Below are 25101 nucleotides of genomic sequence, written 5' to 3'. Positions count from 1 at the left end.
CTCCAAATCGCGATGATAAACAAAATACGACGGCCAAAGCGCGATCCCGGAGGCTGTACACGACGATGCTGACGAAGTTTGACTGCGTGGTAATGGACGACGAAACCTACGTCAAAGCCGACTACAAGCAGCTTCCGGGACAGGAGTTTTATACGGCAAAAGGAAGGGGAAAGGTAGCAGATGTTTTCAAGCACATGAAACTGTCAAAGTTCGCAAAGAAATATCTGGTTTGGCAAGCCATCTGTACCTGTGGCTTGAAAAGCAGCATTTTCATAGCTTCCAGGACTGTCAACCAAGAAATTTACGTGAAAGAGTGTTTGAATAAACGTCTGCTGCCTTTCCTGAAGAAACACGGTTGTTCCGTACTGTTTTGGCCGGATTTGGCATCTTGCCATTACGGTAAAAAGGCCACGGAGTGGTACGCTGCCAACAACGTGCAGGTGGTTCCCAAGGACAAGAACCCTCCCAACACGCCAGAGCTCCGCCCAATTGAGAAATACTGGGCTATTGTCAAGCGGAACCTAAAGAAGACCAAAAAAACTGCTAAGGGCGAGCAGCAGTTCAAGGCAAACTGGCTTTCTGCGGCGAAGAAGGTGGACAAGGTGGCTGTACAAAATCTGATGGCAGGGGTCAAGCGTAAGGCCCGGCAATTCGGATTTGGAAAAGCGGAAGCCTAACTGAATATTTTTCCTGATTTTTATAATAATTTTATATAGGGTAAATGTTGGCTTCGGCACCCATTGACTGTTTTCGGCAACCACAATTTAAACGTTAATTTCACTATGTTTTCCCATCAACTCACTTCCCTGAATGTGTCCAAACGATTGCTTAGCCTTTCAGCTTCAATCTGATTATATTTGAACGATCGAGCAATCCAGTAATGCTACATTTTTCTTCAAATAAAGCATACGCACTACAAAATCGGGTTGATTTCGAGTTGCCGATAATAGAACAGCTGGTTAACACGCTGTTCTAATGGGAAGGTTGCCGAAGAAAAAGAGGCTGCCGACAATAGACACACTCACCTGAGAAGTTTGGAGCGTTGTAAAAACGCTTTCAAAACGTTTTGAAAAATTCTGTCGATTGGAATGGATAGAGAAGCAAGCAGCAGATGAATGTAAACAAACAGACACATCATATATGTGTGTGGCGCTGAGAAAATGCTAGTAGAAGTGCAGACGCTGCATAGATAGACGAGAATACGTAAATTCCCCTAGTTCGTATGCCTCCGCCATGGCAGGATGGCGCAACAGTCGGTCTGTTTTTATCTATTAAAAATATCACAACGTAGGGAAACGAAGTTCCGTGCGCGATCATAATGAGGTAATGATAAAGAGTTCTCTGATTTTTTCTAGGAAATTAATTTTAATTTTGTTTAGCATTTCAGGATTCCCTCTAAATTCTCCCATTATTTATTTGGATTTCTTTTCAAATGCACGTTAAGATTCCTGTCAAAATTTGTTAAAATTCTTCTTGTAATTTCCTTGTAATTCTCTTCTGAAATCCTGTGTAAACTACGTATTCTAATCACACAACTAAAGATTGCACTCCTCTGGGTCAAAAGTTATCCGAAATAATCAACAATGTCTCAAATTGGGCTGCGTCATTTTGCCGAAGGACGTTTCGCCGAAAAACGTTTCGCCGAAAAACGTTTCACAGAATAACGTTGCGTCGAAAAAATTTTGCCGATGGACATTTCGCCAAATGCATTATTTCACCAAATTTTACAACTCAAAATAACTGCTCATGTTTAAAAGATGGAAGCATTCCTAAAAATAACTAAATCGCCAAGAAGGAAACATTTCTACAGATGTAAAAAATTGATCATTTAAAAATTTCTGAAATCAATACAACTCGAAAGAACTGATCATGTTCAAAAGAAGGAAGCATTCCTAAAATCAAAAATATCCATTATTTTCTGAAATCAGTACAACTCAAAAGAAATCCTTATGTTCAAAAGAAGGAAGCATTACATTTGAATAGCTTGCCAGGTACGAAGACGAACCAGCCAGCTTGAAAAAAAGCTTGCCAGGTTGAAAAAAAAAACAATCCTTCTTAATCTTTTTTCGAGACTGATTTCAAAATTTACTGAGCTTTGAGGAAAATTCAAAACCGGCTTGCTCTTCAGCGGAACGACCCATTCGGCGAAATGACCTTCAGCAAAATGTCCCGCTCCCGTCTCAAATAACTACTTTTTATCATATAGATTTAGACCATGATTAACTGCTTGGTCTCTAAAACTTCGACAAATCTTCTAATGTTACTTGGGGTATTTCACCATATTCAGTTGTTCCCATTAAGCCAAGAAAACCAGGGATTAACCGAGAATTTAAATTTCTCAATCCAGTGGCCACCATATATGTGGTCGCCGGAAAGATTTTAAAATATTGCTTTGGAATTTTTATGTTATGTAATTATTTTAAGTCAGGGTAATTTTCGAACAAAGTGTGTTTTCCCAACTGCATTGCGTCTAGAAAATCACCTCGTGAATCTTTTATAAGAAAATATGCATCTGGCAAAACTTGTTTCTACGCTGCAGTCTATTGCACGAACTGCAATTACATTTGTTCTATGAAATATATGCAACGGATGTAAGCTTAATTTATTGAACTGTATGATAAAAATAGCTGGAGAAATATGTACATGGATCTGGGGATGCAAAGAGAAAATATGTCGTAGAACCTAATCCATTGTTCGGCTTGACTTGTCAAGGAAGTAGTGAGAAACGTCCGGAGATGTCGAAGAAACTTCTGGCGTAGGTAAAAACGGTTAAATCTAAAATTTCAATGACATTAAAAAACTACAAAGGACAGCCCTATGGGCTTGTACGCAATGGTGACGTAGGACTACGTGGTCTTATATAATAAATCTTATTTGTTAACTGCAGCAGGAGCTTGAGTTTTGTGTAGGAATAGGAATTTGAGCGGAGTTTTCTCTCAGTTTATACTCTTTAGTATGACGCGCTTGACTAGATGGCTCACAGCGACTCACGAAGAGCTACTGATTCTGATCAATAGCGGTGCGGCTTATCCCTCCTTCTATGGATGCTCCTGTGGACAGTCTTGATAGCTAGCTGCTTGCGGGAAGCCTTTCATTGTGTACTGCAGAACACCACCACTCACCACGCAGTGATGGAATTCAACTTTTAAGTCTGTCTTAGGGAAATCGTTTTTCGCAGGCAATCGGTGATAATTTTAAATATCATAGCAACAGTTGCAAATTCATTCAATTTTCAATAGTGTAATTTCGAAAAATTATAAAGTCTTAAATTAAATTATTGCGTAGACATATTTCTGGTCGATTGGTTAAAAAAAGTATTGAAATTGGTTCAGGGGCAACTGAGTTATTATCGATCAAAATCTTTCATAATTTTGTTACATGTTCAATTTTTGGTTTGCACAAAGTGTACCCCCATAAAGAAATCACAGACGTAGTCCTACGTCAAAAAAAAAAGTAGAAGGGTCTGTGCCTAGAGGCACGAACGGAAGCTTGACGCAGGACAGCTAGTGGATGGAATAAATGTGAAGAGCATTTAGTTCTTTTAATTGATCAATCATCTATTATCTTAACTCTTTCCGTTTTTGAATTGTAGGCGTACCAAATTTGAAGTATTTTTTTTTTTCAAAACGAAATTGGATGAAGAGAATCAATCAAAATCACTTGCACCCCTGCTTCCAAGTTTGGTTACACGATTTCAACTCTGGATAGTATTTTGTGTCGTCGTTGGGGGCCTGCGGTTCTGAATATGGGCAAACAGATACAGATACACAGATAAATTCTATTCCAACTATTTACTGTTATAAACTTGATGGCCCTGAAAAGGGCCGTTTTATTGTGGAGAACATCCATGGCCGCTTACGCTAGGCGTTTTTAGTGTAGGTGACAGCATCACGGACCTCATTTTCCAGGAACACCTTCAGCACACCTCGTAGATCAGACCGGAGATACGTTTGACACCGCCACGGCGAGCCAGACGACCGATGGCGGTTATCTCGAAGAACTTTGCGATGACGCTTGGCGCCTCCTTTAACAGACCTTTTCCTCCTTTGCCACGACCAGGCAATTGTTGCTTGTTGGATGTAGAAGATAAAACTAGCCATTGCCTTCCTACTGCTGATATTGCTGACCACCGCTAGTCAGCAGCGCGGTTTTATATCTTTTCAGGTTAAATCAGAATGCTGTGCAACCAAGTGGTATAACAGCTACAAAGACTCCTCCCATTATGAGTAGTTTGCTATCATAACACTGATACTGACACTGGCTCTTTTCCTTTTGCGTAGTTTGCCAATGGCAACACCTTGAAAGTTAGCGGCGCCGGTGGTGTAGTGGTAAGCGTGATTACCTCTCACCCCAGCAGGCCTGGGTTCAATCTCAGTCGGCGTCACTGGCATGTTCTAAGGCATGACATCTCTGATCACGCCTTCCTTCGGGAAGTAAAGCCGTTGGTCCTCAGTTGAGTTGATGGGCCGATAGGTAGGTTCCAGGTGTGGGAGCTGTCTCCCTGGTGTCGGTGGCATTGGTGCTCAGCACGAAAAAAAAAATCTCGCGTCACTTTTCAATAACTTCTTTTCTTCTCTCTCTTTCGTAAATAACTTGGCATCAAAAGTGTTTCCTGCCGTCTTCGTCGAATTTGAAGCTAGATTGTGGCGATTCAAAGAGAAAGTTGATGAAGAGAATCGATCAAAATCATTTGTTTTCCTGCTTCCAAGTTTGGTTACATGAGCATTTTGTGTGGTCGTTGGGGGCGTGTGGTTCTGAATATGGAAAAACAGGCAGATGAATTATATTCCTACTCTTTACTGTAATAAGCTGGTGATGATTTAACCTCCGAAACCGTACAGAGTGCGTCGCTGTCGCTTCAAAGTGTAGATGACATCCATGGCCGCTTACGCTTGGCGTGTTTAGTGTAGGTGTAGGCATCACAGACCTCATTTTCCAGGAACACCTTCAGCACACCTCGTAGACCGGAGATACGTTTGACACCGGCACGGCAAGCCAGACGACGGATGGTGGTTATCTCAAAGAACTTTGCGATGACGCTTGGCACCGCCTTTACCAGACCTTTTCCTCCTTTGCCACGACCAGTCAATTGTGAGGTGTGAAGGAGTGGACTAGCCACCACCTTCCTACTGCTGCTATTGCTGTTCACCACGCCGTTCGAAGTGAAAGTGAGCCATACAGCAGCGCTCATTTATATCTTTTCAGGTTAAAGCAGAATGACGTGCAACCAAGTGGTACTCGATTATGAGGACTGGGTTTGGGAAGAACGTTTATTTCATGAAAACAGTGATAAAATTATCACTTTTTATTTGTTCATTGGACAATGCTTGACATTACCACTTTTTCACAAGCTTCACGTTAAAAATCATCAGTCGAAAGCAAAGCTATAGATGCTTAGAAAGATCTCTGATCGATTGTTCATAAAATTATTTAAATTGGTCCAGGAGCAGCTGAGTTATTAATGTTCAAAATCTTTCATAATTTTGTTTCATGTTCCATTTTTGGTTTTCGCAAAGTGTACCCTCAGTATAGAAATGAAAGACGTAGTCCTACGTCAAAAAAACTTGCTGACGAAATTGGATGAATCTCACAGCGACTTACGATCAGTAGCGAAGCGGTTTATTCCTCCTTCTTCGGTGAATGGACGCTCATGTGGGCTGCAGCTCGCTGCTTTCGGGCAGCCTTTGCTTGTGTATTGGAGAACAATGTTCAACGCCACGCGCCAAAAGCACTGCTGCTGCTCAAGGGTGTAGCCAAGTTTCAAATAGGAGGGGACATTCAGCGGTAGCATCAACGCGACTATTAAATAGGGGGGGGGGGGGGGTTCAGATCTACTGGCAGCAATGGATCATCAGCAGAATGTACTACAGAAGCTACGGCGCTTTCGCCTGGTGGAATGTTAATATTGCACAACAGGATTCGACGACCACGATTCGAATATTGGCAGAAACACACACCTGCTCCATCCTCCTGCCATTGTTCGTATCAATGCGTGAGCTCGCATGTCGTTCGGCAACGGCTATGAGCGCACCACCAATGCAGTGCTTGTCGCTATTGAAAGATGAACGATCACAACGGAAAACGTTGAATGAAATTCCAAAAATCTGCAGCATTATGAGAGACTGAACACCGCTTACTAGTCTAGCAGTCAGCTTTTTTTTAGCCGCTTTTACCTACCAAGTCCAACAAAATCACCAACGAAATCTAAAGATGAGACCGAAGACATTTTGGAGATACGTGAACTAACAAAGGAAGGAGTTCAGCCTCCCTTAGACCATGATTTGAATGGCGAAATTACTTCCCTAGTAGCACGCTTGTCACAAATCAATTGTAGAAACTTATGCTATGATCTCCAGAGCCGCCTCTAAGTCGAAATAATCGATGAATCCGGGTCCGGATGGCATTCCCTTTTTTTTCGAGAGGCATATTGAACATCTGCTCACTCCTATTCGGCATGTGTTTGACTTGTCACCAGTGCTGCAAAATCTCGACAATATACAGTGATATTGACAGTTCTGCTTTGGTCACTCATTTGAGCTAACAGTCATAGTCAAGGCAAACCATGTCAATTGTCAATGACAATGCTGTCAGTGACGAACATGTGTAGATTTTTATATTAACTAAATTTGTAACGAAATTAAATGATTTGAGCAACACAATTACATGGATCCGTTAATGTGAACAAGCATCTACGTCCTGAACTACTTGGATAACAATAATGTGGCACAGAAAGTACGAAATTACACTTTTTGTTACCAGGTGAATCTTTGTCATTGACGAAACAATGAATGAGATTTTGACGAAGGTTTTTTTGAGGATCAAGTCTGTCAGTGACTATGTGACGAACAATTTTGTCAATATCGCGTGAAAGTCTCTCAATGATAATGACAAATCTCAGCACTGCTTGTCATTGACAAGGGTAGTGTTACCGTCCGTATGGAAAATTGTTTTTATGTTTCCCGTAACTAAGAAAGGCGATCGGAAAGACGTTAACAACTATCGTGGAATCTCGTTATTGTGTGTCATCTCTAAGCTGTTTGAGCTAGTCGTGATGAATCCGCTGCTGTCTCATTACAAGCAGCACCTGAGTGATGATCAACATAGATTTATCACAGGTAGGTCAATCACCACTTATCTTCTGTGCCTTACGTCTTACGTTACTGATAGTTTAACTGAAAGAGCACCAACAGACGTCATCTACACCGATTTATCTGCGGCCTTCGAAACATTCAACCACGATTTAACGATAGCTAAATTGAATAGACTCGGCGTTAGTCTAGGAGGAGGAGGAGGAGCTTTTGTTTACTTCTTCCATATTCCTGCCGCCACTTATTCGAGTTGAGGGCTGGCTAAACTCGCAGGACAAGAGTGTTTTAAAACCTCCAGTGAGTTTGAAGAGTTTCAGCAAGCCTGCTGCAGAAAGAACTCGACACGTTCATGGCTTGGGCACTTTAAATCGAATGATCGTTAATCCTGAAAAATGTTCTGTTATCTCCTTTGCTCTGATTCATGGACCACTCGTCTACGATTACAAGCTTCAAGATACCGTTATTCAGCGCGTGGACCATGTGAAGGACCTTGAAGTCGTTCTGGATACTTAACTAACGTTCAAGCATAATGTTTCTTACGTTGTTGAGAAGGCATTCATCTTCCGTGTCGCCAAGGATTTTACCAGTGAGTACTGTTTAAAGTAATTGTACTGCTCTTTGGTCCGTTCAACTGCTCTGCTGTTTGACATCCGTACTATCAGAACGGTTAGGAGAGGATTGCAGCTTTTCTACGCCGCTTCACTAAAGAAGTCGAAGTCAGTTTCAGAAGCCGATGTCAGTTAATTCACTTGGAAATGCTTCAGTCACGCATGCACATCGCTAGGGCTATGGTTGTAGCGAACACGTTCCAAGGAAGAATCGACTGCCCTGCTATTCTTGAGTCGGTTGACTTGAACGTTCGTCATAGTTCATGGAGAAACAATGCGATACTGAGGCTACCTTTCAGATTTATATCGCTGTGAAGCAACTGAGAATTGTAGAAGGAATCTATATCTGTAACTGTAACCAGTTTGTGTTTGTATGCTAATCTGGTTAAGATTTTCTTCTCTTGATTTGTTTTCCGTCGATCTTGTTTTTCGTGCTAAGCACCAATGGTACCGACGCCAAGGAGTCAGCTCCCACACCATGACCATGAGCTGTTTCTCGTTTCCCGGAAAGCCAAAAATGGCCGGTAAATTGGAAATACTAACCCCATTTAACCCGGTTGATTAATTGATGCTTTCACGAACGAATACTGCATGCTGCTTCACAATTGCAGTTAGGAGTAGTAGCAGTTCATGGGTGGATTCCCGTCATCTCAGTAACACCTTTTCAAGTCCGCTCAAGAAAATAGGAGTAGATAAATTTGGCGCTGTCTACATCCGACCTGTCTCAAGACGAACTGCAGTGAAGAATACGTCAACTTGTTCAATTGCCTCTGTACCTTGGCGATACAGCTGGAACTGGTCTTAGATCTTTCCACGGATTGTTTCTAGTAGGCATTTTTATATTAATCCATTTATTGATCAAGGCTCAAATGCAGTTCTGGTTCTTCTGGTTTAAAACCTATAAAGACAAAGGATTAAATACGGTTCTGGTTCTGGTTCTGGTATGCATGGAATTCGAATATGTTGCTCTCAGTAATCGTGAAGAAGGTTTTCTTAAGCGTTTATTTTTTTATTTTCTCTAGATCGATACAAAATTTTAAAGTACATCTACCTATCATTTATTCAGCGTCCTCTTTACTACTCGAACATCGATGAAAAAGAATCCCTACATCATTCAGCACTGCCAAAAATTTCACTCTTAGTAGAACTTTATAACAGAATTCCTCAAACAGATAAATATAAATAATTTACTAAATGCTAATGCCTTAACCTAACACTTGCAATATTTAATGTTAGTAGCTCTTCTTAGGTTTTTAATGTATTCTATTTAATTTTTGGTTTTTGAGATTAATAGCTTTCTTCTTCAACACTCACTTCTGAGCGCCTCCTTCTACCCTTCGCTTCCGTCTATACTTCATCAAACTTAGGTTCCGTTGCTTGTAGTTGATTTGACTTCCCCCCTGGCCGTTGTTGTTGATGTTGTAATTATTCTCACCGTATCGGACACCGTTTCCATGGCTATTGTAGCTGTACGGTTGATCGTAGCTCGAACTCACACTGTAATCGGTCGATGTACTGGGCTCATAGCCAGCATAGCCGTTGGTATCCGCGCTTACTTCGCCTCGATTCCAACCGGTCCAGCCATCCCAACCTTCTCGGCGGATGTACTGCAAATCGTTCACATCGAAGAAGTTGTCCTCCGAACCTTCCGGTAGGGAGTCCAGATACGTAGTTGGTGTCGTTAGGTCATAGTTGAACTGAGTGCTTTCGTATCCCAGCGGGATGTACTTTCCGCCAAAGTCTTCCATCTGCTGGTGGGTGTGCTTGATCAGCGATCCCGATCCATAGTGGTTAAAGCTGTGCTGGGGTTTCAGGGTTGGATGGATTTGATTTGACTGAAATTTTGTTTTGGATTTTCCCTGGACCTTATTTAGTTGGATCTTTTTGTGGAAGCCGGTTTCCTTTCGAATTGGGATGTGAACTACCTCCAGTTTACTGCTTTCACTCTTGTCGCTGCTGTGTTGTTGACTGAACATGAGCTTTAGGGCGATCAGTGACGATACCAGCAAGGATTTCTTGCTTAAAAGAAGAGAAAGCGCCGTAGCCAAGACCAACTTCTTCAGGATAAAATGCAGGAGAATTGCTTTCAGAGCCAAAATTCCAAGACCGATTGGGACCGCTTTCTTCATGTGCTTCTTCCAACCTTTGTGCTTCTTTCGTTTCTTTCTGTTCTTCTTACCCTTCTTCTTCTTTCCTTTCTTGCCACCACTGTCCTCTTCGTGCACTTCGTAGTACACTTCATGGCCGTGTCCGCCGCCTCCACCGCCAGCTACAACAATGTTGTTGTTGTTGCTGTCACTTCCACCTCCTTTCTTGCGGCCTGCAATGGAAAAGATGGGAAACACTTTCGATTAATTTTGCGGTAGTTTACAATATTGATACGTGATTGCTGCTTCATAAGTTTTATTGCTGAAACTAAAAAACGTAATAGGGAAAATGGCTCTAATGTTTGCCTATGGATCTAAGATTGAGCCTATCGCTAGAAATCTTCTATTTAGGGGCTGTTCATAATCTATGCAGCCCGATTTTAAAAGGTTTTTGACACCCCCTTCCACCGCATAGACAATCGTCCATACATTGTTTAGAAAATTTGTATGAACCGTAGATATTAGTGAACCCCCATACCCCCAACCCCCTGAAGAGTCTACGTAGTTTATGAACAGCCCCTTATCAATTTTATCTAGTTGAACGCGTCATTAGGACGGTACTACGGTTGGTTACGATTGAAAATTTAGTCGATTGCTGATTTTATGCATGGGCCCAAATTAGGGGCATTTAGACCGACATTACATCCATTTCCCCTATCGAAAATACTTTATTGAGAATTTATGAATAAAGGGTTTGCATATCGTGTTCGAATGTTAGAGATCCTAAGGAATTGAATGAGTATTGGATAAATTTCCAAATGTCTGGACTTTAACTTGTGTTGTTGATCAATGGCTTCAAATATCATGATTAAGCTTTCGGAGGGAAAATACGTAGACAATCACCAGTGCACAGTGGAAAAAACGAGCCCGAATTTCCTTAGTTGAGATGCCGCTGGATTTCAAGCGAGAACAGAAGCTTTCCTTATCAGAAATTTGCCAATAAATCGATTGGTGTAGGTTTCATCTTGTGCAGAGCCCAGGAAGTGGCCAATTTTGCCCCATTTCACCCTAAATATGTGTATTTTTGAGTTGATATTCATATAGAAAGAATTTCCGCTAAATTTTTTGACTGGAAATCCAAGCATGTCCTACGTAAAAAAACATGGGTATTCGAATGGTGCTGATTTCATTTAATGCCGAGCCCGGTAAGTGGTCCATCTCAAGAATTTAAAGGAGTTCCTTCCTCAGCCAAGTCAGAGTCAGATTCGTCATCTTATAAAAGAGCAAAGGGATTTTTGTCGTCGATCGACGGCGTGACTGTCTTAGGCATTTCTGTAAAAGACTGCCTGGAACGTTCCTTAGGAGAGCGTTGTAGTTCCTCCCCGCGTTGTTTGTATGCCGGGCACGACGAGCGACCATGAGGAGTTCCCTTACAGTACATGTATTTTGGTGCAGTGACTGTGTAGGCGCCATTATCGTGCTTCTTCCCGCATTTGGAGCAGCGTTCCTTGCTGCCACAGTGAGAGACCGAATCTCCAACTGTTTTGGCAGTTGGGAACCAAGGAACAAACAATTGCACAGATAGCCGAAGTTTTCCCAACTCGATGTAGTGAGAAAGGGCTGAACCAGCGGCGCCGGTGGTGTAGTGGTATGCGTGATTACCTCTCACCCCAGCAGGCCTGGGTTTAATCGACTTGATGGGTCGATAGGTAGGGTCCAGGTGTGGGAGCTGCCTTCCTGGCGTCGGTAGCATTGGTGCTCAGCACGGAAAACAAGATCAATGAAAACAAACCAAGGAAAAAAAAGGGTGTCACCCGAAACGAGTCTGCTCTGTTTACCCTCGCTGAAAGATACTGAGCCCAGTTTCTGGACTTCCGATATCTGAACCGTTGGAAGCAAGGGGTTCTTGAAACGGTCAACCGCTCGGAGTCAGACTCGCTTCAGTGATCACACCTTCGATCTCCACATCACGAGCTGGGATGTACACTCTCTATACTTGAGCATAAAGAGCTGGGAGGCAACAATCTCGACTACACGTTTATTGCACCTAACCTTCGAGGTTTCGGTCACGATCGAGAATCGCTTCGTCAGATCATTAGTAATTTGCATTACATTCAAAGGTTTCTTTTTGGGCTGAAAGTAGACAACCTATGGGCCAGTCGAGCCGAGGGGTAGGCGATCGGGAGCTTTTCTGAGCCTGCCCAGACGAACCAGGGATGGCATCATCCGATATCTGCTGTGATAGACGTTTGCTACCCTTCTTGCCATCGGGTGGCAAAGTGGTGTCATCTTCCGACAAAACGTTCATACCGCCTTCCGACCAAATGTCCATTTTGCCGTACTAGTGGGAACGCAAAACGCTTTACCACTCAAAGGTTATTCAAAATTACACGGACACAATACACAGAAAAAAAAAACTATAAATCTAGATAGAGCTGGAATTAGGGCCTAACAGTTTTTGTAAGCAATGACTTCTCTTGATGATTTCTAGAAATTTGAGGCTCGCCCATGCAAACCAACATCCTCATCGGGTAGGGAAAGACTTCCCCTATAGAAGTCATTGTTTACAAAAGCTGTTACGCCCTAATTCCTGCTCTATCTAGAAATACAGAAACACAAGCTTAAAATTTAACTGATGGGCGAGAGAATGAAACAAGAACAAAAACTTACAGCTATCCTCCGAAGAACGCGTTACCCACTGAGTTGCACCCACCGCTTTTTCTCGGCGGGGTTTCAACCAGTCGCGATTTTTTGCATGTCTGATTTTTTACATGTGAGTAGTACAAATGGAGAACTAGTCACTCGCAGAAAATCAGACCGCTTGGTTGAAAACCCACCGAGACAAAGCGGTGGGTAGAACTCAGTGGGTAACGCGTTCTTCGGGGGAAAGCTGTATATGATAATCCTATTCTACTACCATTGAGCGTTTACACAGCTGCAGCAGAGCGATGCGCAGCGTGGATGATCTTCGATCGGCGTGTGTGGGCGTTCTTCGTTGGTGTGTACTAGAAATACTCAGAGGGAGAGATAGGCGGAGAGAATGTTTTGAGTCAAATGAACTGTCAAAATCTGAGCCAATCGAACATTCCCATTAGAATTTGTCCGAGTATTTCTTATTCTTACTAAATTAAATTTAAGAGCATTGCAATCGATCAGGAATTCAATCACCTTTATGTTTCATGTGCTTCTAAAATTCAACTAGTTTTTGGAATCAAAAACAATATTCTAACTCTATTAATTAATTGATCTTAGTTGGTTAACTAATAGCACCAAGAAATGTGCAAAATATTGCGACGCAATTAATTATTACTTTGCATGTAAATCGAATCAAAAATAAAAGTCATGTGAAATGCTGGCTTCTAGCAAGGGTTGCAAGATAATTTAGGTACAAATCCCTGCTGCCGAATTATATTTTGTTTTCTCCGCCTATCTCTCTCTCTGAGTATTTCTAGTGTGTACTTATATGAGGCCCGGCACCCAGCTGTACACACGATGATGGATGAGCGATGTAAAGGCGGAAGCAGATGCTGACACTCGATGACGATGATCCGTGTGCAGGTAATTGGTTGGCAAATTGCCATTTGCAGAAAAACAATTTTACTTCCGATGATGCTAAAACTACACTGAGCAATTCCCTACGAATTCGCAAAACGGTTTATTTTTGTATTTTTTTTTATTTGGTTGAACATTTGCGGATACGTTTCTTATGACCAACAATGCCATTTTGCATCTTAATATCGCCGTTTTGATTTCAGCCTTATTTTTTAAAAGGGCATATAGAAAAATATCAAGCTTATCTTCAGAATTTTTTTACTCAAAAACTGTTTGTCCGATCGGATTGGTGTCTTGGACAATATTGCAGGTATTAGATGAAACTGTATAAAAAAATATGCACTCTAAAACTTTTTTAAATTTTAAATAAAGTCTTAAAAACAATTTTTATCATAAAATGATATTTTGTGTTTTTTTTATTTGCTGATGTATGTTAAGAGACAAAAATGCCATCTTTTGCACTATAGGTTAAGATGGAGAATTGATGGACAAAAAAGTTATGATTTAAAAAAAAAAACTCAAGTTTTTGAAAAAATATCTAAAACTTGGTCCAATTACTGTTTCGACTTTATTTAATGAAAGAACACCAAATTAACAATAAAAAAGAATCTGAGTACCGCACCGCTTTCGAGATGTAGCGGTTTTAAAGTAGATATTTTCAAAATGTTGGTAGTTATGGCCAGTTTAATGTATGTTCTCTAGTTCCGAAAATATTTTTTTTCGACCGATAAGAAAATTTTACAATAAAAATGCTCTTGGTGGCTCATCGATATGATAAAACAATTTATTTTATTGTAAATGCATATTTCGCTCGTTAGCAAATGCAAAAAATCTTATAATTGCAATTTTTCGTGAAGGATTTTATTTATTTTTACATTGTTAGATTGATATAGTTGTAATAGAAATCCTTACCTTAATTCTTAGTAATATCAACTATTTTCTTTTCAGTATTACAGTTTGAAAAGTGTCTGACTTCTATTTTTCTTTTAGAAATAGGAATAAATGAATGGTATTTTTGAGTTCCTTGAATGGTTATAGCCCTTGAGTATTGTTTGTTGAGCTCAATAGTTCAATATTGACGCTTTGCGAATATTCACCAACATTAGAGTCGATTGTTTCTACCGATGGTATTGATGGTACAGTTACTAAAGATTCCTGACGTGAAACATTCATGTTGATATCTTGTTCATCGCAGTTCGATAACTCATCGCTACTTGATAGTTCGGTACGTTTAGAAAGCTGTATACGACAAGAATCACAAATTTTTAATTTACCGTTAAGTTGGTTCTGTTCCGCAAAACCCAGATCAACCAATTTCTGTAAATTAGTATCCGTGAGATTTCGGCAATTTTTCGAGCAACTTTTTTTTTAAACACATGTATACACTTTTAATGAAAAGTATTCATTTTAACTACCACTTCGTCTTCTGCATTACTGAACTTAAGCAGGTCACTTTCACAGATACACAGCAAATTATATTCTAATGTTGATTACGTGTCAGATTTGGCTTATATATGGACGTAGGTAATTCAAAACCAAACCACTTGGTACCATGAATTGCTTAGCAATAGGTAGCATGTGAGCATTTTAGCAACAAGTTTATACCTATGAGGTGAATGAAAAAAGGTTGGATTGTTTTACTTTTATATTTTAGATGACACACCCCTCACCATCCCTCTCCAAAGGGGGAGTTTGGTAAAGAGAGATGATAAAACTGATTTGTACCTTCCTAAAAGTTGTCTAGCTCGCTTTCTACTTCTATATGCAATTTTTACACTGCCGTACGCTAAACGGAACTATCAATTCTATACTTTCATCTCCTCATCTATCGTATAAAAATTACCACTTTAGTCTGTTATTTGAAATTAGCATCTTCAACTATGAACATTCATGCCAGACGCCATTTTGAAATCCAAGATTGCGTCATCCGGTTACAGAACAACTGGGGGAAACACATTCAAATACCCCACAATATGGATATTTTTTTAATTGGGGTGACGTGTATGGACCTGTAATACATGTCTGACGCCATTTTGAAATCCAGGATGGTGGCTTCCAGTTACAGAAAAACTGGAAAACACTGTCAAATACCCCACAATATGGGTCGTTTTATAATACGGGTGTAGCCCAGGAATTCAAAAATTATAACACAGGAGAGGCCACCCTAATGATGATTCATAAAAATACTTATCTAATATTCTTCGATAAGAACAAAATTACCAATTGTCACGGAATTCTAAAATCCACTCTAATTTCGTTTCTGTTCCGAAAAGATACGATGGTGTCGGTAGGTAATTTCCGATGGCATTTTCTATAACATGTCACAAGCACCAATACAATATTTTTGTTGCATATATGTTGAAAATGCGATATTTGACCATCAAAATGATACACCGCTGCACGCCGCCGCCGCCGCTGAAGCTAATACAGCTTCTACGCCGCCGCCGCCGCCGGTGAACTTGACCGGCGCACAGGTCTAATCCATATTGTGGAGTGTTTGACAGAATATAGTTTTCCTGTAACCGGAAGCTGCCATCCTGGATTTCAAAATGGCGTCAGACAATGATTTCCGGTCCCTACAAAGTAACTTCGAATAAAAAATACCCATAATGCGGGGTATTTGACGGAATTCCCAAGTTTTTCTGTAACCCGAAGCATAGTGGTCTAGTACTGTGAAAAGACGGTCAAAAGTCATTATCTCATGAATCTTGCTATTTAGACTAATGGCGTCTTGAGGAAAGTTTCTGGATATTAAAAGGCCCTTCTTTTGACAATGACAAATCATGCCATGATATTCTTCAAACTTATGTTTATTAATGTGTAGAACAATTTTGTAGAACATTTCAAACCAGTAGAAATTTAAATAAATTAATTATTAAGTAGACACTGTTATTAAGAGGTTTTCCACCAAAAAATGAAATGAGATGAAGAAATAGCCACCTAGTGCCTTTAGCAAACTTTCTTGTTTTGATATTTTCTAAGACTTTGCCGAAGACACCGATCCTGAATGTGGAGTTTTTGGAAAAATAAATTTTAAATCTCCCTTCTAGGAGGATTAATCATTTATTTGTTATTGTCAAAAGAGGGGACTTTTAATATCCAGAAACTAACCTCAAGGGACCATTAGTCAAAATTGCAAGATTCATGAGATAATGACTTTTGACCGTCTTTTCACAGTACTAGACCACTGTGCAAAGCCGCCATCTTGTATTTCAAAATAGCGTCAGACATCGATTTCTGTTCCCTACACGTCACGCCCATTCCAAAAATACGCATATTTGGGTATTTGACAGAACTTCCAAGTTTTTCTGTAATTGGCAGCCGCCATCTTGGATAGCAAAATGGCGACAGACATGAATTTTCGGTCCCTACACGTCAATCAGATTTCAAAGATTAGCGGAGATGAACCAGATGTCTGGCTGAAAATCTCCTTAATGAAGACAACCAACCAAACATTTCAAAGATACGCATATTATGGGGTATTTGACATGATTCCTAAGTTTTTCTGTAACTGCACCATATTGGATTTCAAAATCTCATCAGATATCGATTCCTAGTCCCTACGCGTACTCCGATTGTAAAAATACCCATATTGTGGGGTTTTTCATAGTATTTCCCACCCAGAAAAAAAATGAATGTTATTGGTGATGTAAATATCCATGCATGCAAACTTCCATTTCACGTAAACTAGCAGCTTGCAAGAAATGTTGCTTAGAAAGATGGACAATTGTATACAATATATGGAATATTTCATGACATGTCACATAAATTTACCTGATCAATAATGTAAACAACATGACGCTCATAGTAACGGAAATTTACACTACCTTTTTAAACTGTGCAGTTTCCCAAAAGGGCGAAGAAAACTCGTTGTTTGGAATTTACTTCGTAACAAAACCTCGTTATTTTTTTGGGATTTACTTCGTAAAAAGAGGGACGTAAATTGAATAGGGTTAACTACCCCATTACCGGCCTATTAAGCACAACCTGCACTTAGTATTTCTTAATCTAGCGCAGTTTAGCACCAAACGAAATGTTATTATTACTGATGGCTTCCAAATTTATTTACCTTTCCGTATATACCGTAAGATTTGATAAAGAGAAACCAATCGTTGAGATATTGCCAAAAGTCTAACACTGCTTCTTGACGCCAAACTCGGCCTACAGATTCTAAACTCGGCCTAACGCATTGAAACGCCAATGAATTCACTTCGGCCTATCGGATGACGATAAAAATTGATTCGGTCGGAGCGCTTCTTTTGTTTTTGGGAATAATGGATGCAAACCTTGATATCACGCGTTCTCATTGACTTCGTTCCGTAGCTTATTAACTAAAGTATTGTACCAAACGCATAATTGACTTGTTAACTCTGAAATCATGGATTTATATGAAGTTTTCTGCTCGATAGGCCCAAAATGGGCGATTAGGCCGAAGTAGTTCTCTACCCTACTGCTTAAAAAAAACTTTGTAAACGGAGGTTTCAATGTATAGTAAAGAAAGACGTAGTCCTGCCTTAAAACTGCAGGTGGTCTATCAAAAAACCTAAGTGATATTGATCAGTAGCTGCAATCTAGGTCACCAAGCATAACTTGTCTTCAGGGATCATGTCATAGAATCGAAGCATGTGCTGAAATACTTGGGGGTGATGATCGACGAGCAGCTAGAATCATGTTGAATGACTCTGGACCAAGCAATAGCAAAAGGCATCTTCATGCATGTTGTGAGTCATACCGAACTATTACGTCGAAAGCAGTGTGCTTTGTCCTTGGAATGATTCGTATAAGCATCACATTGATTGGCGGAGGACGGATAAAAGCAGAAGAAATCCAATGACATATGCAAAATTGTAAGAGCAGATTCAATGACTAATTGACAGCAGGAATGAGACATGGATTCATAGCATAATACCGAAAGTCTACGGTGATAATCAGCAATTTCTTCCGAAACTTCCTGGGCCATTTAGGATCCGTAAGAATGAATAGCAGAGCAGTGTATGTTAATCAAATATTCGTGTTGAGGGTTCAGTAATATATTATAATTGTACCGAAATTGTTATTTTACCAAAATAAATGTTATAAAGAAAATTAAAAAATATGGAAAAGTTATCGATAGCAGAACTTTTGCTTGTTAATATGTTCAATGAAATTTATGTTCGTAAGCATGAGAAGCGCTGAGTTATTTTTTGAAACGATCTTACATCAACGCTTTCATTTTTCATCTACAGCTGTTAAGGATTTCTACGAAACTTAATACATTCCAAGTAATAAGTATTAAGTCCAAACAGTCACGGTTACTCATGAAAACAGAGTCTTTCGTTGTTCTAATGCACCATTTACAACGCAAACATTGTTGTATGATTTCCCTGCCTCCAGCGGCAGCTGTAGCAACATCCACAGGCTGTTGCACGCTTTCTACACACATCCATAACCAACCAACATCCCAATCGCCACCCACTGCAGCAGCACTTAAGAGATGAACTAGCCTCAGGCTAAAAATCTCTAAAATAAAGACAAAAAAAAAAAAAAAAAATGCAGCAGCACTCACGCAGCCGGAGCTAGAGCATTTTCCTCTCTTCCATTTCATCGACGCCGGAGAGTGCACCAATATTCCTCCCCTGACTCCACTGCATGACATGTTAATGGTCTTAAACATTACGTGCTTAATTGCACCAAAACAACAACAACAACAACAGCAAAATGGAAAATCATACCGAGCCGAGAAATGGGTTCGCTTCCTTCCCATTTGTAGCACCAAATCTGCGCTCGGATTGGCTGAAGAAAAAACGTAAACTCAATTTGTTATCCGATTGTTTATTGCAAACGAAAACGCCGTCTTATCGTGGATCCATTATCCGGTAATTGGCTCAGCAGATGAATTGCGATGGTTTCTCTGCTTTTATCTTTTTGCTTTGGTGCCTTCGTTTATGATGATCATGTCAAAATATTTACTCGTTCAAGACTTGGCTCCATCTCGAATCATTTCAACTGGCCTCGACACCCTCGCACAATTAATCTGGATTAGTCGCACCCGAGTAGTGCGTTAGTTAAATGTTCAAAATCGGCTCTATCGGTTCCGATCGCTGCTGCCATAGCAATTATTCCAAATTGATAAATTATACGGGATTTGTTGCAGCTCTTTTCTGTTTCCATCTTTTTTTGTTAATTGAATTCGAGCAAATAATAATCGTTCAGAGTGGGTTGGTTTGAGAGGTTGCAACACATTTGGAATATTAGCCTGGGAATGGAAATTCCTGTTATGCATTATTGCGATATGGATTGGGACGGGTCAGTTTTTGAATGATTCGGTGATGGCCCCAATTGTGGCCCCGATTTCATTGGGTTAGAAGAAATTGAATGATTGGCGTCTTTTTGTTTTGTGTTGTCTAATGAAGTCGAAATTGATATGGAACAGAAGCCACTGAACTTGTTCGATGGTGGAAGATTTTAGCAAGTCAGAGATACTGCTAGTGAGGACGAACAGTACAAAGCTACTTTTCATCCTGAAAGAAAAAAATCGGCTGCTTCAATGAGACTTTCATGTGTTTTAGAATAGCTCGTATTTGTTGAACAACAGTAATAATGTTATGTCATAGGATAGCATGGTGGGTCAATATATTGATTTTGTTCAACCCCCTAAATCGATTCCAAGTTCTTCTTTCAAAATTTAAGCTCATTTAGTTGCGAACTCGTACTGCACTCAAGGGCGTAGTTAAGTTTTGAAATAGGGGAGGAAGATAATTTTGTATATGATGGGTGAATAGTAGACTGATGCAAAATTTGAAATTTTCGCTCCACAGTGCTCAAACGGTTTCAAATCAGGTCTTGATTAGCCTCCCAAAGTTTAAACTCATTTGGTAAGAAACTGACTTGGCACAAACTATTCGAAGTTTGTATGGAAATTACTAAGGGAAAACCAATTTTTTTGTTCATTGTCTACTACCCATTTTCTATATTGCTTTTTCGAAAAGTTCTATAATTATTCTTATGGGAATTTTTCTACGCTACAACTTTGCGGAGTATCGTTTTTCAGCCAAATGTCAAATTAAATAGTTATTAATTGTTTAAGAGATTCATAATCTTATGGCATGATCAAGCAGCTGTTCTGTTAGCAACACTGTATTCTGCAGTGTGACATAGTAGCCATGATATTTGTGCTCTATTCTTCTCACTAGAAACACCAATGTTGCCTGCTGAACAGTTGAATGAGCATAATCATAAGACATCAGTGACTTGAATCATTAATAACTTTTGTTCCTTACATTTGATTGAAAAGTGGATTTCAACAAAGTTGTAGCTGAGAAAATTTTCTACAATCATTGCTATCATTTTTAAAAGCATAGTGATGTGGTGAATTGTTAGATACATATGAACAAAAACATAAGTTTTCCCATAGTAATTCCCATATAAACTTGAAATGGTTTGTGCGAAGTCAGTTTCTTACTAAAGTAGTTCAAATTTTGGGAGGCTAAGCAGGACCCAATTTGGAACCGTTTAAGCACTGTGGAGAGAAAATTTCAAATTTTGCATCAGTCTAGTGAATAGGTTAGAACGCCATTAGTCTGAACACTATACTGTCGAACGTAATAAGGCCGGGTTCACTAGTTCGAATGAGGAACTTTACTGAAATTGATAAGTGTTTTTTAAGAAAGCATCAGCAAATTGCCATTAGCATGCTTTCCTGTCTTTTCCCATATTTTTGACGTAGACTAAAATCTAAAATTGCGACCGTTACGAAAATGTGTAAGGTTTTGAACGCTAATAATTTTGTCATTTGTAGATAAAATTTAAATCCAAATACACCAATCGATAGGCAAAAACTCTCGTAATCTGTTACAATAAACGTTTTTTTTTTCTTCAATTTTTCATAAAATAGCTTTTGAAAAATGTACAAATGCAAAGTGATAGTTTTATTGATTGAAAAACAAAAATAATTATTTTTATCTGAATATCACATAACATCAGAATTTATATGTGAGTAATCATACAAATCAAGGGAAAAAATACTGCTGGAATTTTCATGAAATTATCTCTAGAAATTCTTTTCCGAACTATTTTGGTATTTTCATCAAAAATGAACCAGGAATCCATTAAATAATCGACGTCTTCGCATTTTTATCGAATTTTCCTCAGATCAACCAAAATATTCATCACTGAATTATCCTTAAAATTCATCAGGAGCCTTTCTCACAATAACCATGAAACTCTCTCGTCAAATTGACTAAGAGTTCTTATCAATACTCTCTAAAAGTGCTTTCCATAACTCCATAGAAATTTATCTCTGAAATACTTTGAAGATATTTTAAGATTCTTCAAAATTTCTTTGTAGTTTTCTTAGATTTTTTAAAAGTTGAAGGGCTGTGACTGCATCCTGAAAATTGATTCCGGACTGAGGGTCTAAAATTTTTGCAAGGTCCTGATTTTTTTTTTTGCAGAGAGGATCATGGCTTTTCCAGAATTTGGCAGCTTCTTGGATCACTGGTCAGTCCAAATTTATAAATAGATACAGAAATTTTATCCACGATGCCAGTATATTAAAATCAGGTCATGTCAAGTTTAAAACAAATTTTAATCCCTAGAAAAATCGTGAGTTGTGATTTTTCTCTGTTTCATGAGAAATTAGTTTAAAATCAGATCAATAGACTACAGTGATTTTTTTTTATTAATTACTTTATTTGTACAGGCTCAATCGAATAAACTTTACAGGGCCGAGTTATCATTTTCGTTATACATTATTGATGTCTTATATTTAAAGTTAGAGGAGCTGGACCGGATACTCGCGGTTGTCTCGAGGTTAGTGGGGATTTACAATTTTTTTTTATGGAAAAAGGGAGAGGGAGGTTTGAAATGTGGTTTACGATACAAATGTTTAATTAATCCTAAAACATGAACTTATTTCTATTCATCTTGAAAACAAACATAAAAAAACCCACACGTACAAAATACAACTAAACGCAAGGTTAATCAAACTTACAATCTAAGGTTAATATTCTTAAAGTAAACATATATGAGTTTCATAAACTCCAGATCACGTCTAGCCAAAATATCCCGAACTGGAACATTAGGTTGTCTACCTCGAGCCCGAAGGGAATCGTACAGCTCAGATCTGACTCCACGATGCTCAGCTCAAGACCTAATAATATGATCGGCGTCTTGGTAACCTTGTCCACATTCACAGAGGTTGCTGTCCCCCAGCCCAATACGGAACAAGTGAGCGTTTAACGAGTAGTGATTGGACATGAGGCGAGACATCATACGAATGAAGTCTCGACCCACATCCAACCCCTTGAACCAAGGACTCTTCGATACCTTAGGGATGATCGAATACAGCCATCGTCCCAAACTCCCTTCACTCCACTTATTCTGCCAGCTGACGAGTGACTGTTGACGGTAAATGAAGAAAAAATCATCGTAGGCGATTTGTCGATCGTAAATATCACCTTCTATAGCACCCACCTTAGCAAGTGAGTCCGCCTTCTCATTGCCCGGAATCGAGCAATGAGATGGGACCCATGCAAAGGTGATGAGAAAAGATCTTAAAGATAAAGCACTTAAAAACTCTCGTATTTTCATGAGAAAATACGAGGAGTGCTTTACCGACCTCATGGAGCGAATAGCCTCGACAGAACTGAGACTATCCGTAAAAATAAAATAGTGATCTGGTGGAAGTGAGGCGATCGTTTTTAGCGTATAGTATATTGCCGCCAGCTCAGCAACATATACGGAACAAGGAGCTTGAAGCATTCGAGAGGCGCTATGAAATTCGTTAAAAATACCAAAACCAGCGGACGTCTCTATTAATGATCCATCTGTGAAGAACGATCTTGCGGAATCAACTTGGCCAAACTTTGCAGCGTAAATTGACGGAACAATCATGGAATGATGATGTTCTGGGATCCCACGAATCTCCCGCGTTATAGATAAATCAAAACTAACTGAATTGCCGAAGTCGGAGAAGCATACACGATGAGGATTATGCTGTGAAGGGCTGACATCCTGTGTTATGTACACGTAGTACAATGACATAAAACGAATTTGAGGGTTCAACTCAAGAAGCTTTTCAAAGTTTTCGATTACCAGTGGGTTCATAACTTTGCAACGGGTGAGGAGCCTGAGGGACAATTCCGAAAACCGATCCGATAGTGGCAACATGCCCGCCAACACTTCTAAACTCATCGTATGAGTCGAGTGCATGCATCCTAACGCGATACGAAGACAACGATACTGGATACGTTCCAGTTTGATGATGTGAGTTTTAGCCGCCGACTGGAAACAAAAACTACCGTATTTTCCGGTACAACGTTAGAAGATCTTGTGGATAAGCTCCCCACCACGTTCCGGTAATTGATTCTTTGTTGGCATTTTCGTCTCAGATACTCAATGTGGGATCGCCAGGTGCATTTGGAATCGAACCAGACCCCGAGATATTTGAAAGACATGGAATGAGTGATCGGCTTACCCAAAAGTTGAAGCTTCGGTTGTGCTGGGCTATGCTTCCTAGAAAAAACGACCAACTCAGTTTTCTCCGTGGAGAATCCGATACCTAGCTGGATAGCCCAAGTAGACAAATTGTCTAAGGTATCCTGTAAGGGTCCTTGCAGGTCGACCCCTTAGGGCCCTGTCATAGACACTACGCCGTCATCTGCAAGTTGTCTCAACGTGCAGTTGTCACTTAGACAATTGTCAATTTCTCTGACGTAGAAATTATACAAAAGGGGGCTTAAACATGAGCCCTGGGGGAGACCCATGTAACTAAATCGAGAAGCTGTAGAGTTTGTACAAAAAGTTATTTATTAATGGAGAAAGGCCACAAGCGTGGAGTTTGTCTGAAAGGACTTCAACGGATACTGAATCAAAAGCCCCCTTGATATCCAAGAATACAGAAGCCATTTGCTCTTTTTTAGCAAAAGCCAACTGAATTTCTGTGGAAAGCAACGCGAGACAGTCGTTCGTTCCCTTGCCCCTACGGAATCCAAATTGAGTATCTGAGAGTAGGTGGTTCGTCTCAACCCATTTGTCCAAGCGAAAAAGGATCATTTTCTCGAACAATTTTCGAATGCACGATAACATCGCGATGGGACGATACGAGTTATGATCTGAAGCGGGTTTTCCAGGCTTTTTAATGGCTATAACTCTCACTTGCCTCCAATCATCCGGAACAATATTGAGCTCCAGGAACTGACAAAACAAGTTTAACATGCGCCTCTTAGCGACGTCTGGGAGGTTCTTCAACAAGTTGAACTTGATTCTATCAGCCCCTGGAGCCGAATTGCCACACGAAAGGAGCGCGAGTGAGAGCTCCAGCATTGAAAAAGGCTGGCTGATCTCGTCTACCGAATTCGTCGTTTCGCGAGGAATCATCTGTGCCGGCACAGAATCAGGACCTACTTTTCGCGCGAACTTGAGAATCCAACTATCCGAGTACTCCTCGCTCTCGTTGTTTGAAAACCGGTTACGCATCCTTCGCGCCGCATTCCAAAGCGTACTCATCGACGTTTCGCGCGATAATCCGTCCACGAATTGCCGCCAGTATCCGCGTTTCTTGGCTTTGATGAGGCTCTTGAGTTCGCGTACAAGAGCCGAGTACGCTTCGAAATACACGGGTGTTCCACGTTTCCGGAAAAGCTTAAACGCGTCGGACTTTTTACGATAAACCTCAGTGCATTGGTGGAGTTCTTATACATTTCTCGAATGCATTTTCGAGGGGACGTGTCTGCTTTTATGGGCAGTGCGTTTGATGGTCGTTTTGGTGTGGCTAGTGGCTCGCCC

At 40.1% G+C, this 25101-nt stretch overlaps 1 protein-coding gene across 1 annotated transcript in view; it reads right to left on the bottom strand.

Moving 5' to 3' along the window:
• Window positions 1-8851: 8851 nt before the first annotated feature.
• LOC135710186 (uncharacterized) overlaps window positions 8852-25101 on the bottom strand; it is a 31845-nt gene continuing 15595 nt past the window's right edge. The window contains exon 2 of the mRNA XM_065232700.1: window positions 8852-10016. Within this exon, the coding sequence (XP_065088772.1) occupies window positions 9007-10016 (1010 nt within the window). The 3' untranslated portion in view covers window positions 8852-9006. The remainder of the gene's footprint in view (window positions 10017-25101) is intronic.

This window comes from Ochlerotatus camptorhynchus, unplaced genomic scaffold (genome assembly GCF_037179485.1).
Source record: "Ochlerotatus camptorhynchus isolate MF236.1 unplaced genomic scaffold, CSIRO-AGI_Acam_v1.1 ptg000371l, whole genome shotgun sequence".
Classification (NCBI taxonomy): Eukaryota; Metazoa; Arthropoda; class Insecta; order Diptera; family Culicidae; genus Ochlerotatus; species Ochlerotatus camptorhynchus.
This window is presented reverse-complemented; position numbering and strand designations above follow the sequence as displayed.